The 16782-nt window shown below is 41.6% G+C and overlaps 1 protein-coding gene across 3 annotated transcripts in view; it reads right to left on the bottom strand.

Moving 5' to 3' along the window:
• MGAT4A (alpha-1,3-mannosyl-glycoprotein 4-beta-N-acetylglucosaminyltransferase A) overlaps positions 1–16782 on the bottom strand; it is a 77734-nt gene that overhangs the window by 6148 nt on the left and 54804 nt on the right. For all 3 annotated transcript variants that reach the window (XM_081946781.1, XM_081946782.1, XM_081946783.1), the window contains exons 9-15: positions 13498–13612; positions 12110–12240; positions 9533–9640; positions 6447–6640; positions 3484–3562; positions 2285–2351; positions 1501–1613 (exon numbers count right to left, since the gene is read on the bottom strand). In XM_081946781.1, coding sequence (XP_081802907.1) covers positions 1501–1613; positions 2285–2351; positions 3484–3562; positions 6447–6640; positions 9533–9640; positions 12110–12240; positions 13498–13612 — 807 coding nt within the window. The remainder of the gene's footprint in view (positions 1–1500; positions 1614–2284; positions 2352–3483; positions 3563–6446; positions 6641–9532; positions 9641–12109; positions 12241–13497; positions 13613–16782) is intronic.

Raw genomic sequence — 16782 nt, 5'->3', positions numbered from 1 at the left:
TCATGCTGTTTAACTTGGTCGCGTTGGTGGATGATCTCTGGAGGGCCAGAGATGGAGGTTGCTCCTCCATCCTGGTCCTACTAGACCTCTCAGCGGCTTTTGATACCATCGACCATGGTATCTTATTGCATCGACTGGAGGGGCTGGGGGTGAGGGGCACCGTTCTGCGGTGGTTCTCCTCCTATCTCTATGGCCGAGTGCAATTTGTATTCGCAGGGGGGCAGAGGTCGACCTCGAGGCCGCTCACTTGTGGGGTGCCACAAGGGTTGGTCCTCTCGCCTCTCCTGTTCAATACATATATGAAGCCGCTGGGCGAGATCATTTGTGGGTTCGGGGTAGATTACCATCTGTACGCGGATGATACCCAGCTGTACATCTCTACCCCAAACCACCCCAACGATGCCGTCAAAGTGATGTCCCGGTGTTTGGAAGCCGTACGGATCTGGATGGGAAGTAACAGACTCAAGCTCAACCCGTCCAAGACGGAGTGGCTGTGGCTACCGGCACCCCGGTTCAACCAGCTGATTCCATCACTGGCCATTGGGGGCGAACATCTGGCCCCCATGGATCGGGTACGCAATTTGGGTGTCCTCCTAGATGCCCGGCTGTCAATGGACGACCATGTGACAGCCGTGGCAAGGGGGGCGTTTCACCAGGTTCGCCTGGTGCGCCAATTACGTCCCCTATTGGACCGGAACGCCCTTCGCACAGTCACCCATGCACTTGTGACGTCCCGGCTAGACTACTGCAACGCTCTCTACATGGGGCTCCCCTTGAGATGCACCCGAAGACTGCCGTTGGTTCAGAATGCGGCCGCGCGGGCAGTCTCGGGAGTCGCTAGATACTCCCACGTAACACCTCTCCTGCGCGGGCTGCACTGGCTACCTGTAGCTTTTCGGGTGCGTTTCAAGGTGCTGATTATCATCTTCAAAGCGCTCCATGGCACAGGACCTAGTTATTTGCGGGATCGTATCCTGCCCCACACATCCCTTCGGCCGATCCGCTCATACAGAGAGGGTCTCCTCCGGGTGCCGTCCACCAGGCTGTGCCAGCAGGCGACGCCCAGGGGAAGGGCCTTCTCTGTGATGGGCCCGACCCTCTGGAATGACCTTCCCCCTGATATTAGAACAACCACAGACCTCCGCTCCTTCCGTAAGAAGCTCAAAACCCACTTGTTTAATCTAGCCGGCCTGGCCTAATTCCAGCTCTCCCACCTCAGTCTGTATTTTTAAATTTCACGGGTTGGTCTTAGGCTAAGTTTTTAATTTTTATAAACTTGTACAGGGGTTTAAAGTTTAATTCGATTTTAATTATATTTATTATTATTTGTATGGTTTTTAATTTGGTACCTGTACACCGCCCCGAGTCCCTTTGGGGTGAGGGGGCGGTCTAGAAATCAAATCAAATAAAATAAATAAATAATAAACTTAAGAAATTTAAGAATGTAAATGTTTGAAGGCAAATGCTCTAGTTATTAAGCACCCTTTGTTTCACTCTTACCTCATTTATAATTGCCCAGACGGATGAATTTTGTATGATGAACAGCCGGACAGCTGTAATTGGATTTAGATTGGGACTGACTATTCCTTCTGCTTTGCCATTTTCAAATTTGCCTTCAAAAGCAAAATAATCACTCTAAATAAGTATACACTCAGCAAATACAAGTCACTTTACACGTAATCCTATTAATTTTGCACAAATTAATACAAAACCTGGATTTTTATGGATAATATGAAAAAGTCAAAAATTTTATGTGCCAATATAGTACAATTGATTGGTTTTATGCTACATTTATTCTATCAAATGAAAATAGTAGTATGATCACTTCATTTAGCTGGAATATGAACAATTTCAAAGAAGGCCTTCAGAGATATGAAGAGTGCAAATAGCACGACTCAAATTCTTTAACGCTGCTGCTGTGTATTTTCGTAAAGTCAGATGGCTGCTTTAAGGGGACACTATATATGCACCCCTAAATCCTGAATCACTACTCTATCGTAACAACATCTAAGTGATGCAGACTTCAGAATCCATAATTAGATGGTTACATTTTTTCCCCTAGATTTCACAGTCCCCACGTGTCACAGCATATCTTCTTATTTTGTGGTAATGCCAATACCATATTGCTGCTCAGATACCTTAGGTAACATTGATAATGAAATTCTGTCGCCTGAACTTGATTAGTATGCTGCTAAATCAATAGTAATGCAAAATGAGTCCTAACTTGAGTTACTTAGATTTTGTATTCAAATGTCTATAAAGCAAAACTGTAGTATTTAGTTACCTATTCTGAAATAACCATCTTCTAACCGTTTCTCTTTGGTTTCTTTGCTTAATACCAGCTCTTTATTCTGAAAAATGAGATATACAATATTATCATCAAACTGATAAAGGATTTAATTAATTGTGTAACAAATATTAATATGCTAATGAATAACAAATTCACAATTCTTCCCCTCATCCCCACTTCATAATACCCTGGAAGCCAACAAGACTGGACTGGGTCCTCCCAGAAGAGGCCATGGTTGGTTGATATCAGGAAGTAAAACAATATTCTTAAACGATAATGATATACCGCATCCTTTTATTTACATACATATATTATATATATATATACAATCTATTTTAACATAATATGCATGATGTGATTTTGCCCTTTCTCTCTGGAATTTTTAGTAGTGGCATCTATGTACTGATCAGCTTATATTCCTCTTTGAAAGTTGCTGTAGTTCAATACTAAAGATATTTACTAATAAATAAGCCCCAAGAAAACACAGAATTGAAGTTTTACAAGTTAATAATAATTTATAAGTAGATAGTTTAAATATTATTTTTAATCATCTGTAAGGCCTGCAGTCCAATACACCTTCCCTCCTTCGTTCTACCATTGCTCAGCATTCTTTCAGCTGTGGAATTACAAAACTTGCAGCATGGCCTGTGCTGAAAGAAATACAGGAAGCTTTAGTTTAGCAACTAAAGTCAGGTTTATTGTGATGCTCTATAAATATTTACTGTTCTGGGAAAGGGGGGGGGGATGCCTTTAGCTATAGTTACAGAATAAGATTCATGAAGTCCAGGCTTATTTTTTTAAAGAGTGTGATAAAAAGAAATGCTAGTGATTCCAGACTCAGTTATTGAAGGAAGTGATTATCTTTAAATTCTCAGTCTTGAGCATGCAAGGCAAACAGCCAGTATAATCCCCAATGTTAATAAAAGAATATTCCTGCCTGCTCTCTTGCAATCCCTTCCTTTACACAGTGGTTAATAAACATTAATTCTGTTCTTGCTAATTATCCAGTGTTGCAGTAAGCATTCAGCTTGGGAGTAGGAAAATAGGAAAGCTGAAATAAAATCATAACCACAGTCATGGTCACATGATTTTCAAACTTAGGGACTGAGTTCTGATTCCAACTGTGGTTGCTAAATATTTGCATTGTTGTTACATTCATAGAAAGGAAGAAGAAATAGACTTTATTATCATACCCTAAGAGGTAATACTTCCACAGTTGTATTGACCAATATATCCCCTGGGTGTTCTGGATTGCCACTATGGAACAGGAATCTATATCATGGAAATCAATAAAGCAAAACAAATTGGAAAAACAATAAAAAATCACCTATATATCTCTAATGCTATCTATTGAGAGAGTTTGCTTTCAGGTAATATGCAAATAATTGCTATCAAGGACGAAGAAGAAAACATAATGTTCAAAACTGATCTTGCAAACAATTCATTGTGGATAGTTTCAAATAGGTGAACAAGATAACTAGCAGAATTTCATTTATAACAACACAAGCACAGAAAACTTTTTGCTCTATCTCTTTGCTGAGAATCTGATTAAAGGTCATTTTGGCATTCATGAGATTTCATAGGAAGAATGTATTTCTAACTCAAACTCAGTTTAGATGACATCAGAATAACAAAATTGTTATCTGACAATCTTCAGAATAGGAGCATGCTTAGCAGAATTGTGCAAAATGTTACAATCATTAGATGTTTTAAATCTAAGCAGCTGTTTTAAATTGAAAATGGACAGGAAGTGTTGCACTGCTGTTAAAATCTTAGCATTTGAGTACAAAATGACCCTGTTTTCTTTCACTCGTGTACAAAAATTTAGTAGCCAAATGTACTCCATGTTGTTTGAACTACAGGAGCTATGTCAGAAATATCTCAAGAGTACCAGATGTTCTATCATTGTATTCTATCTACAATAAGAAACAAAACTGAATGTAGCATCTACATTAATAATTTAATATAATGGAAGATTATTTAAAAGACTGGAAATTAGTATCTTATTCAGATATGGCAGCTTGCAAAACATCAAACCTATGCTATTCTAATTTAGCAGCAAAATTAAGACTGAGTAAACACTATTATATGATTATAATGTTCAGTTCAAACAAGATGGCCTTATCTAAGTTTGCTATTATTGAATAACAATAGTAAGCAAAAGATAGCAAGAATCGTGAGATAAGTTTCTCAGAATAAGATGATGGACAAAAATAACAATAGGTATTGAATTGTAAGCTGCCCAAAGTAGTTGACAGAAATGGGCAGCCAAAGAAATTAAACTAACAAAATGTCACAATTTGCCAATCCTCCTTCATTCATATTAGTGTATTTAATATTTGCTTAAAGCAGACACTTTATTCTTCCAACCAAGCTACTGTGGGAGAATAAAGCAGGAATTGAGATGGTCCTCCCATGAAACAGGATATGACATTTTTTCATACTGGCAGCTAAACACAAAATGTCAGTCAAATCATTTCCAAACAGAAAATTTATGACAGTCATGTTTCATATGATATTTGCAGAATTATAGATTATTGTTCCTCATCAAACTGAACATGACATTTTGTAAGCCTAATAATAAAGATGTCATGTGAATGCATATATAATATTAACTCAGTGAGGGATTCTACATATTGGTTGAGAGAGATGAAAATTTCCCAGAATTAAGCAGATCTCTCTTCAGTGCAAATCCTTCCATTCAGGGAAGATGCCTCAATGATTTCAGGGATTCCTGCTTCTTCTTACCTTCCCACAGCCTAAAGATAGTCCTTGACTTACATCCACAACTGAATCCCAAATTTCTATTTGTCTGAAACGGTATAGGGTTTCCTGCCTAGACGGGGTTGGACTAGAAGACCTCCAAGGTCCCTTCCAACTCTACTATTGTATTATTGTAGTAAGTGAGTTTTGCCCTTTTTTGAACCTTTCTTTCACAGTTGTTCAGTGAATCACAGAAGTTATTAAGTTGGTAACACAATTGTTAAGTGAACCTGGTTTCCGCCTTGACTTGGCTTGTCAGAAGGTCCCAAAAGGTGACCACATGACCCAGGGACACTGCAACTGTCATAAATAAGAGTCAGTTGCCAATCGTCTACATTTTGATCACATGTCTATGGGGATGCTACAACTGTCGCAAGTGTGAAAAACGGTCATGTCAATTTTTTTAGTGCCATTGTAACTTTGAATGGTCACTAAATGAACTGTTGTAAGTTGAGGTTCTACTTGTAATCTATTTTATTTAGCAGATTTTTCAACCCCTTTCTATCGGTTTCTTATTTTTTTTAATTCTCTCCCACCAAAAAGAAAGAATCTTGGAAGGAAATTATTCATTCTGGGTACTTCAGGAAACTACAGGTAGTCCTTGAGTTACAACTATTCATTTAGTGACCAAAGTTACAATGGCACTGAAAAAAGTGACATATAACCAGTTTCCATACTTATGACCACTGCAGCTTCCCCGTGGTCATGTGATCAAGATTTGAGCACTTGATAACTATTGATTGATGACAGTTGAACTGTTCCAGGGTCACGCGATCACTATCTGTAACCTTCTCAGCTATGGAATGGAATGGAATGGAATGGAATGGAATAGAATAGAATAGAATAGAACAGAACAGAATAACAAGAGTAGGGAGGGACCTTGGAGGTCTTCTAGTCCAACCCCCTGCTTAGGCAGGAAACCTTCCATTTCAGACAAATAGTTATCCAATCTCTTCTTAAAAACTTCCAGTATTGGAGCACTCACAACTTCTGGAGGAAAGTCCTGCCACAGATTAATTGGTCTCAATGTCAGGAAATTTTTCCTTAGTTCTAGGTTGCTTCTCTCCTTGATTAGTTTCCACCCATTGCTTCTTGTCCTGCCCTCAGGTGCTTTGGAGAATAGCTCGATTCCCTCTTCTTTGTGGCAGCCCCTGCTTAATGGCTACATGATTGACTTACCAACTGCAGTGATTCGCTTAACAACGGTGGCAAAAAGGCCATAAGAGAATAATAGGATGAAGCCTAGCTCATGTAACTGCCTTGCTTAGCAAAGGAAATCTGGGTCAGTGGTGGTCAAGGAATATTTGTGATGTCTTCACTGTTTAATTTACTATCAGGAGACATTAACCCCTCAGGAGATGTTTCATATTAAAATGAAAACAAAAATGGTTACCTTTCTAGATTAGCTGGCTTGTCAAATTTAAACAAGATATAATCTCCAGCAACTGGTGTAATAGCCCAAAAAAAGTCTTCACCCATGTAGGCTTTTTCAAGAGCATGCCCTTGATAGACTTTTAACGTCGTAGAAACCTCTGCTGGTGGATTCACATGAATTTTATGCAATAATGGTTTCAAGAAGTCTTTATCCTACAAAAAAAAAATGACAAGATAAAATGTTAAGTGTGGAATAACAACAACAACTACAAAGTATATATGTGTAGGGCAGGGACGTGCGGTCAGGGGAGGCAGGGGAGGCAGAGCCTCACCGCTCTCATCATGAAAAAAAAAGGGAAAAGGCGCTGAGGAGCCTCGGGGAATGTGACTGCGTGAGCCACGGTCCCCTTCATGTTGACTCAGGAAGGCGGGGAATGGGACCACGTGTGCAGGACAGAGGGAGGTGCAGGAGGCTCCTCTAGCCTCAGCCTCCCTCCTGCACACGTGGTCCCATTCCCCGCCTTCTGTCGGGTTCTGACGCCAGAGCTCATGGTTCCAGGGCGAATGCGCATGCGCGAGCGGCTCCCTTCCTCGCACTGAGCAACAGCAGGTTTACGGGAAGTTGCTCGCAAAAGGACGGACTTTTTGGACCGTCGGCTACCGTTTCCCTGCCAGCTCGCTCGCGAAAGGACCCTGGAAACCGAGTCATGGCCGGCACCTTGCTAAGAATTCCCCGCCTTCCTGATGACGTAACAAGCCTCACCAGCCGTAAACCTCACCGCACGTCACTGGTGTAGGGCAATAAATATATTTCCTGTGTTTTTCTAGGTTATTAAATTTTTCTTGATAAAAATCATTTGTTGCAATTTTCCACGACACAGTTCACTTAGACAAAATTATAGTGAAAAGCTCCCCTAAGCACTACATCTGGAAATATGTATTTTGTCCCATAACTTATAGGAAAATGTCAGGGAGGGCATGGTGACATGACAGCATCTTCCTACAGCAGGCGGTGTCCCACTCACAACCTGCGGGCCAGATGCATCACACACTGGCCACACCCATGCCCGATTTAGCAAAGGGGGAGAAGTCCCAATATGTCACGTGATGCCTTCGTGAACGCCGCGAGTTTGACACCCCTGTCCTGTAGTCTCTCCTAATTCCTGTTTATAAATTTCCCATTTTTAAGCTTTGTTTACCTTATTTTTGTTTTTAAACTGTTATCCTTTTCAATTTATGGAATATTACAGTTAGCAATATTTTATTTATTGCATGAAAAACAACCTCCTACACCTGCAGGTAATCCTAGACCTACAACCATTCGGCTGTGAATTTGGTTTGAATTTCCAACGGCACTGAAAAAAGTGATTGAAAACCAATTCTCGCACTTATCACACCACCCTGATGGACACATGATCACAATGTAGGTGCTTAGCAACAGGGATGCATTTACAACAGCTGCATGTCCCGGGGTTAGGTGACTGCCGTTTGCCATCTTTCCAGCTGGCTTCCAAACAGCAAAGTTAATAGGGGAAGTCGGATTAATTTAATGATGGCATGATTCACTTAATAACTGCAGGGATTCATTAACAACCATGGCAAAAAGAGTTATAAAATCAGGTGTGACTCATTGCTTAGGAATGGAAATTCTGGTCCCAGTTGCAGTTGTAAATCAAGGACTATCTGTACTATCGTGAAAGCAATCGTCGAGATGGCAAGAAAATAGGCAAAAGAAGGAAGTGACACAGAATAAACATAGGACTGTCAGCTCCTTCAAAGCCACCAAAGCATCCTAACCAAAAGCAAGAAAGCGTAGACAGGGGAAGACAGGTGATACACGACAGTTGTCACGTAACTTCACCGGATGCAATTGCTTCTGCACCAAAAGGAAGGCGAAGGGAGGCTTGACTATATTCGTTTCTACCAAATTGAAAATGGGCTGCATTGAGTTGAATTCACTTAAGAATATTGCAACATCAACCTTGGTAAATTTTAAAGATTGCTTATTTCTGATGATAAATGTACCGTATATTTACTCCCCTCAAAAGTTCCGGCTGAATGTAAAGAAACTTGGCAATGCTTAAAAAACTACTAATTCAAGCTGATGATAGCTTATCCACAAGTAGATTTCAGAGTTGCCTTAAACCATGAGGGTGATTTTGATATATCATCTCCTCATCATGAACCATACCCAAGCACTACGAGTCTCAGATTCAGATTTGCAAACAGATTCTAATTAACACCTACTCTAACAGAATTATAAACTGATCGGTATAAATCAAATCACTGACTTGACCAAGACTGCCAGAAAGAGGAGGGGGAGGGGGAGGGAGGGAGGGAGGGAAGGAAGGAAGGAAGGAAGGAAGGAAGGAAGGAAGGAAGGAAGGAAGGAAGGAAGGGAAGGAAGGAAGGACTGACTTGTAATTTTTAGGGATTACCAGATGCAGTCATGTGATCATGATCTGGATGTCTGGCAACCTATTAGCACTTACAGCCAATTGCCAAGTGCCTGCAAGCACAATAACCACACAAACATACATCCAATTCTTCCCAACTGACTTGCTACAAACAGAGTTAATAGACAATGAAGATGTAAAGTCATGTTCAGGCCAATGGTGGGTTGCAGACGGTACGCCCCGGTATGGGCGTACCGGAGCCTGCCTGGAGCACTGGATACCGTTCCGGTCTGGTGCTCTGGAGGGCCCACCTGCCCGCCCGAGCTCCTTACCGGTCTTTTACGTCTTTGGTGCTTCCGCGCACGGCGTATACAGCGCCTGCGTGACACTGCTAAGCAGTTGGAGCGTTGCAGAGGCTCACAGAGGGGCTAAGATGCATGCGCGTGCTGCGCATGTGTGCACACATGCTTCACGCGTCCATGTGGACGCCGCTGGGCCCGTTCCAATCATACTGGTTGGAACGGAATCCGAAACCCACCACTGGGTCAGGTGATGTCTCAACAACTCAATTATACTTAGTGGCAATTGTATTTAAATTCAGTATATAGTTAATATATATATATTTAAAAATATGTAGTTCTTAATTAAGATTAATGAACAAGTTTCCAAAAATTAGTATATGTATATGTTGCTTTCTATCAGTACTTACTGTGAGTTTTTGAATCTTTCCTTCTAGGGAAGAGTGTAGACCCACATGCTGAAAAAGTGAAGGCCTAAACCGTATTCTGAGATTGGATTTCTGGCGATCACAATGTTTCTTTAACAAAATGGTGGAAAAATATTTAGTATAAGACACATCATCATTATACATGGCTTAAAAACTGGCTACCCGGGCCATTTATTGCATTCTTACCTTGTTTTTATTTAGCATATTAAAATAACATATTCACACCATTACAAAAATTCAGTCATCAGAACTTTAGTAAAGTTAGTTTATAGGAAGTAATGAATAGTTTATCATTCATCTCTCACAGCTGCTAGGATTTCTAAATGCCAGTTCAGAGAAAAATATATTTTCCAACTGCAGCTTTTACTTCTGCAACCTGCAATGACACCCTGATTTCAAATGCACTTAACTAAAATAAAAAATAAAAATGTCATGCCTAATAATATAATGTATCAGGCACCATTCTTATTGTTATGATTTGATCTGAAAACTATAATTGGACAAATCAATTCGTATTTCTGATTTTAGTATAAACTACTTTTGCCTATTATTGTCTTCTCCTTTCAATAATATTCTCATTTTGATATGAAATGTGGAAGCAGATTGTATGTATGTATGTATGTATGTATGTATGTATGTATGTATGTATGTATGTATATATGTATTTGTGTTACAACCCCTGGTATGCCTAAATATGGGAGGAAGGTCACTACTCCCTCTTTCTGTATATTTGTGTTGTATTTGTACTGATATTTATTTATTTATCAGTACAAATACAACACACACACACACACACACACACACACACACACACACATATATATATATATATATATATATATATATATGGTTTGCTTCCACATTTCATTTCTCTTTCATCATAGAAATAATTTCTTTTCAAAGGCCATGAAATAAAATTCATTATAAGACATAGGTTCTAGCCAAGCAAGGTGGACAGCCAACATTTCCACTCATGAATTTTCAGCCATTCAAAAACCACTCCTGGTTTCCAAGGCCTCACCACACTGCCTATGTTTGACAGCTGAGCATATCTATTTTGGGTTGAAAAGCAACACCAAAAAAAGGACAATGGCAAATTGTACTATGTCTAAGAAAAAATGGTATGAATTTATTGGAAGTCCCTAGCAGTTGAGTTCAACATAAGGGCAATTATATGTGTCCCTTATCTGTGCACATCCCCACAACTCTTTTACTCTTTGCAGTGGAAAAGTTCTGTGGGATTTATAAGTAACCTTTTTCCCATTGAAGGGGATTTTTGCTTCACCTCTTCTTCCAGCTTCTGAGTCTGAATTGCTCCCTGGGTCACTGAAAAACAATTCTGGCTTGATTTTTGCAGAAATAGAATTGGGAAGACTTCTGCACCCCTAAGGCTGGTAGAGAGAGCTGGGCAGAGAAGAGTTGTCTGTCCCTCCCTGCTCCCCACTTCAACAGCATCAGTAGCAGCTAATCACAGCTCCACACAAGGTCAATTTGATCTATCAGCCTTATTCAAGACACAACAAGAGGAGCACTATGAGGAAGTGGTTTTTCAAACATATCCTCCTGTCCATGAAAGAAAGATAAAAGAAGAGTACTTTGCTCGAAGGGTAGGGAAGAGTCTACGCCATTTTTAAGAGAATCACATGCAAAGCATGGTCATTATTGCAACTTTAAGAATTGTGCCATTCTCAACGCAGGGTAAACACTTCAACTGTTGCAACTTTCAATCCATAGCCAGGAAACATGGTGGTAGGAAGGAGTCTACATTTGGGAAAAGGGAATGGAATACCTTCACACAAACGCATGTTTATCCCTAAGTAGATTCAGGTAGATTCCTCCCCTCTCCTTCCCCAGCAATCTGTTTGGCCTACTAGACGGCAGCCAAATTTCAGGCAGGATATTCTCTGCTGGCCACCTGCAGAAGGCATGCCATCTGCTGGGGCGCAGTTGGAGAAGCTGAAATATTTTTAGAATATAATCCAGTCTTTATAGTACTTGGCCTCTGCAGTGTGTGTATAGTAGAGCTGTGCAAAGGGGTGTATGCAAAATATACAAGTATGCTAGCATAAGTAAAGCATTCTCTCTTTGCCTTAGGTCTTCTGCAAAGTTTGTTGTGATTGCTTCAAAACGTTCATAGCCGTGACTACAGATACTTGCACACAGAGCTGCCTTGTTTTTCTGGCAGTTTCAGGGAATTGCTGTCCGTGTGTGCACATGCACACAGCCAAAGACAGTTTTTGAAACTGCCTTGCCAAACCTCCTATAAAATGTACTTCTTTAATATTTCAAGACGGTTATATTAGTTATATTAATCATGCTTTTCAAAATGCTCCATCCGAAAGCTTTGCACAGCTTCAAATGATTTCTTTCTGGTAATGTCCCGACCATTAATCATATCTTCTTAATCATTTCATAATACACTAAACATTGCTTAGCTACAAGAAACTGTAATTTAGAAAAGAGCTATAAAAACTATATCTTGGTTCCTTATCATATTTTCTTACAATCAAGTCATATAGGTAGACTTTTCAGAAACATTAAACTCTCAAACGAACTTACTGCATCTTTCTCCGGATTGCACACTTTCACCCAAAGAATGTGATCCAAGAGCCAGTCAATTGGTTTCTCTTTATAAAACATAAGTATGAACTCTACAATGAGTGTAATATCTGGAGACTGGAACATTTTACCTGTAAATAATAATGCATCAACAATAATTTAGCACTTAGTTATAAATGCAGTGTTCCATTAAAGAGAATGAATCCAAAACTCTGATGTTTAGGATCTGAACCAGCAAATGACTGCAAGTTCTTTTTATATAATGTAGCACTATCAGATAAAATAAATTTGCACTAGAATAATTTAGGATAATAGGTTCATTTAGATAAAAAGAAAGGCTGAAGACATGGAATTGCTACGTAGAAGAACTCACTTTCAAACATAAAACTAAAACTAACATATTTAATATATTTCATTTCTCTGTGCCTTCTCATTTATTAACAATTAATGCTCTAAACTATCTATTTAGAGATAAAAATTCTTAAAAATTGGTGTCCATCATTTCTGTTTCATGCTACAATTTTTTTCCAGAAATAAACATTCTTATGATATGTCTTGCACTAAGGCATTCTCTGTCTGTGAAAGGGTTTTTGGGCAAAGGTGGTCTTCCTCAATTCACAAGAACTGTTGCATTCATTTCAGCAGATGTCAAAGCAAAGGCGCCAACAGCAATCACCTTTTTTGTCAAATGCCAAATGCAGCATCCTACCACTTTGACACAAGTTCTGACAACACACGCACAAAAGGGAAAGTTTGCATCACGTTGATGCAACACTGCTTTTGTCATTATTCCTTTTCACCCCCTCTACTGAATGGAGATTAGGCATTTGTTTCCATTACTCAATTTAAAGGAGGCTGTTAGTTGCACATAATATACCAAATGCTAGAAATTACAATGCCTTACAAGTGAAGAATTATTTTTGTTTTTTAGAAACCCAGTGTCTTCAAAAACTTGTATCAGACTAATATTAACATACAAGGAAAGTAGAATCTCTCTTCAAATATGGATTCAGAAGCAAATATTGAACTTCTGGCCTTGATAGAGGCAGAAGTAAGTCATTAAGAAAGCTTTTAAAACATTGCTTTTTATTTGTCTTAATCTATAAATGAAGTTGTTTAGATGACTGAAGTTCATTTAAGGCTTATACTTCAATTTTAAAATTTTTATTTAAGAACTGCAAACATTACAACATTATTCCCTTTTCGACCACATGTGTTTTGTTACATGTTAAATGCTATATACACATAAGCTAATACAGGGAAATTTTACAACTGTAAAGTTGTTTTTGTATGTAGGAGGGGGGTTGTTAAACTAGTTTCCCAGATTTTACAGCGCTTTTCTATCCTTCCCCTTTTTAAAAATTATGTAAGGGATTTTTTTTTCTTACCAATGAATCCCAGCTGAGAGAATTCTAGAATCATCCAGTCTTCTGATGACAACTGAAGTGCAAAATTTTTTATTGTGCTGAAATAATTCTGCTTGACAACGATGTCATCCTCAAGCTAAGGGAACCAAGCATAAGCAAGTAAGCAAGCAAAATAGAAGAAACAAAATGAGAAATAAAGTTGCATGGGGGCGGCACTAAACTAAGCGGATTTCACATTCAAACATACATCTAAATCCAGCCATCATTGGGCCTTTTCCTATTGATGACTTGAAATGTCAGAAATGTAAGAAATTTGCTATCCCTACTGCTACTCCTTATTCTGTCTTTGTAGCTTCTGCTTCAAACCAGGGTAATCATCTGAATTTCTCCCAAGCAGAAATTCTAATTTCTGTGTATGAGAAATGGGGAACCCTAGGGAGTTCAGAGAGTTGGTCTCCACATCTTACTAAGGATAAGAAATAATGCTTTAGACACTAAGATTTGTGTTTTAAAAATATTCAGGTATGTGAACATATATATATATATATATTTATATATATTTATATATTTATATATTTATATATTTATATATTTATATATTTATATATTTATATATATATATAATAAAAAATAATAATAATATTTAATGCTTCTAGACCGCCCCCTCTCCTGCAAGGGACTCGGGGCGGTGTACAGTTCATACAAAATATAACAGGATACAATAAAATTAAATTAAATATGTACAGTTGACAATTGACATGGAGGAGGTTAAAATGTAGTTAAAAGAACTGTACAAAGCAGATATAAAATAAATTCAAACCCCTAAAAACAAATACAGTAAATTAAAAACCCCTAAAATAACCAGATATAATACATTTGCCAGGAGGGACAGTTGAATTATGCCAGGCCTGCCAGTCGGAACAGGTGGGTCTTCAGTTTTTGCCGGAAGGAACGGAGGTCAGAAGTGGTTCTAATGTCGGGGGGGAGGTCATTCCAGAGGGTTGGGCCCATCACAGAGAAGGCCCTACTCCTCGGTGTCGCCCGCTGGCATTGCCTAGTGGACGGCACCAGGAGAAGTCCCTCCCTGTGTGAGCGTATTGGCCACAGGGATGTATGTGGGAGGATGCGATCCCGCAAGTAACTAGGTCCCGTGCCATGGAGCGCTTTAAAGATGGTAATCAGCACCTTGAAACGCACCCGGAAAACCACAGGCAGCCAGTGCAGCTCGCGCAGGAGAGGTGTTACGTGGGAGTACCTCGTACTCCCCATCACAGCCCGCGCGGCTGCGTTCTGAACTAACTGCAGTCTCCGGGCGCGTCCCAAGGGCAGCCCCATGTAGAGAGCGTTGCAGTAATCCAGGCGGGACGTCACCAGCGCATGAGTGACCGTGCGTAGGGCATCCCGGTCCAGTAGGGGGCGCAATTGGCGCACCAGGTGAACCTGGTGGAACGCCCCCCTTGCCACGGCTGCCACATGGTCATCCATTGACAGCCGGGCATCAAAGAGGACGCCCAAATTGCGTGCCCGTTCCACAGGGGGCAATTGTTCGCCCCCTATGGCCAGCGATGGGATCAGCTGGCTGAACCGAGGTGCCCGTAGCCACAGCCACTCAGTCTTGGAGGGGTTGAGTTTAAGTCTGTTGTCCCCCATCCAGACCCCGACGGCCTCCAAACACTGGGACATCACTTCGACGGCCTCGTTGGGGTGGTTTGGAGTTGAAATATACAGCTGAGTATCATCAGCGTAGAGGTGATACTCAACCCCAAAACCACGGATGATCTCACCCAGCGGCTTCACATATGTGTTGAACAGGAGAGGCAAGAGGACCGACCCCTGTGGCACTCCACAAGTGAGTGGCCTCAGGGTCGACCTCTGTCCCCCTGTCAACACACATTGCCTCCGGTCGGAGAGGTAGGAGCCAAACCACCGCAAAACGGTACCTCCGACTCCTATCCCCTCCAACCGGCGCAATAGGATACCATGGTCGATGGTATCAAAAGCCGCCGAGAGATCTAATAGGACCAGGATAGAGGAACAACCTCTATCTCTGGCCCTCCAGAGATCATCAACCAACGCGACCAAGGCTGTCTCTGTGCTGTGCCCGGGTCGGAAGCCGGACTGGCGTGAGTCTAGATACTCGGATTCGTCAAGGTGTCGTGGAAACTGCTGCGCCACCACATTCTCTACAACCTTCGCTAGAAACGGAAGGTTGGAGACTGGACGATAATTAGCTAGCTCCATTGGGTCGAGTGAAGGCCTCTTAAGCAAGGGCCTCACCACCGCCTCTTTCAAGGCGGTTGGTAAGGATCCCTCACCCAATGAGGCATTCACCAGGCCCAGAAGCCAGCCTCGGGTCACCTCCCAAGATGCCAGTACCAACCAGGAGGGACACGGGTCCATTAAACATGTGGTGGGTCGCAGCCATCCACGCAACCTATCTAAATCCTCGGGGGCAACAGAATCAAACTCCTCCCAGGATGGTCTCACAAGACTCGCTGTTGGCGGCCCGTCTGGTCCACTGAGTGGGGCCCATCCGCTCCGGATCTGAGCGACTTTGTCCTGCAGATATTCCCCAAATTCCTCTGCTCTGCCCTGTAAGGGTGCCCCCTGTGTCCTCTGTGACAAGAGGGAGCGGGTCACCCTAAACAGGGCGGCAGGGCGGTTATCCGCGGACACAATAAGGGTGGCGCAATATCTACGTTTGGCCACCCTTAATGCCACAAGGTAGGTCCGCAAGTAGGATCTTACCTGTGTTCGATCAGATTCGGAGCGTGAGGACCTCCACCTGCTCTCAAGACGTCTCCTGTGGCGCTTCATCACCCTCAGCTCCTCGGTATACCAAGGAGCCCGGGTGGGTCGCTGCCACAGGAGAGATCGCAAAGGCGCAACCCGGTCCAAGGCCCCAGCCGCCGCCCTATTCCAGGCGGCCGCTAGGTCCTCCGACCGAGCGTGGGTCAGGGCTACAGGTAATGGCCCAAGCTCCGTCTGGAACCTATCCGGCTCCATCAGGTGCTTGGGGCGGTACCAGTGTGGACCGTCCGGTCCCGCCTCCTCGCGGTGGGGGGTAGCGCCAGGGAAGTCAAGCCGGAGACATGAGTGATCTGACCATGACAGGGGTGTAACAGTAAAATCCCCTCTACCCAGATCACTCGTCCACTGCTCAGATACAAAAACAAGGTCCAATGTGTGGCCTCCTTCGTGTGTGGGGCCCTGAATTATATAGTCCAATATATGAATATATTATATATATAGTCCAACATTGGACTGCCATCTGTCAGAAATGATGTAGGATCTCCTGCTTGGGCG

This window comes from Natrix helvetica, assembly GCF_964273705.1.
Source record: "Natrix helvetica genome assembly, chromosome: 3".
NCBI lineage: Eukaryota > Metazoa > Chordata > Lepidosauria > Squamata > Natricidae > Natrix > Natrix helvetica.
Note: the sequence above shows the minus strand (reverse complement) of the source record. Positions and strands in the feature narration are given on the sequence as shown.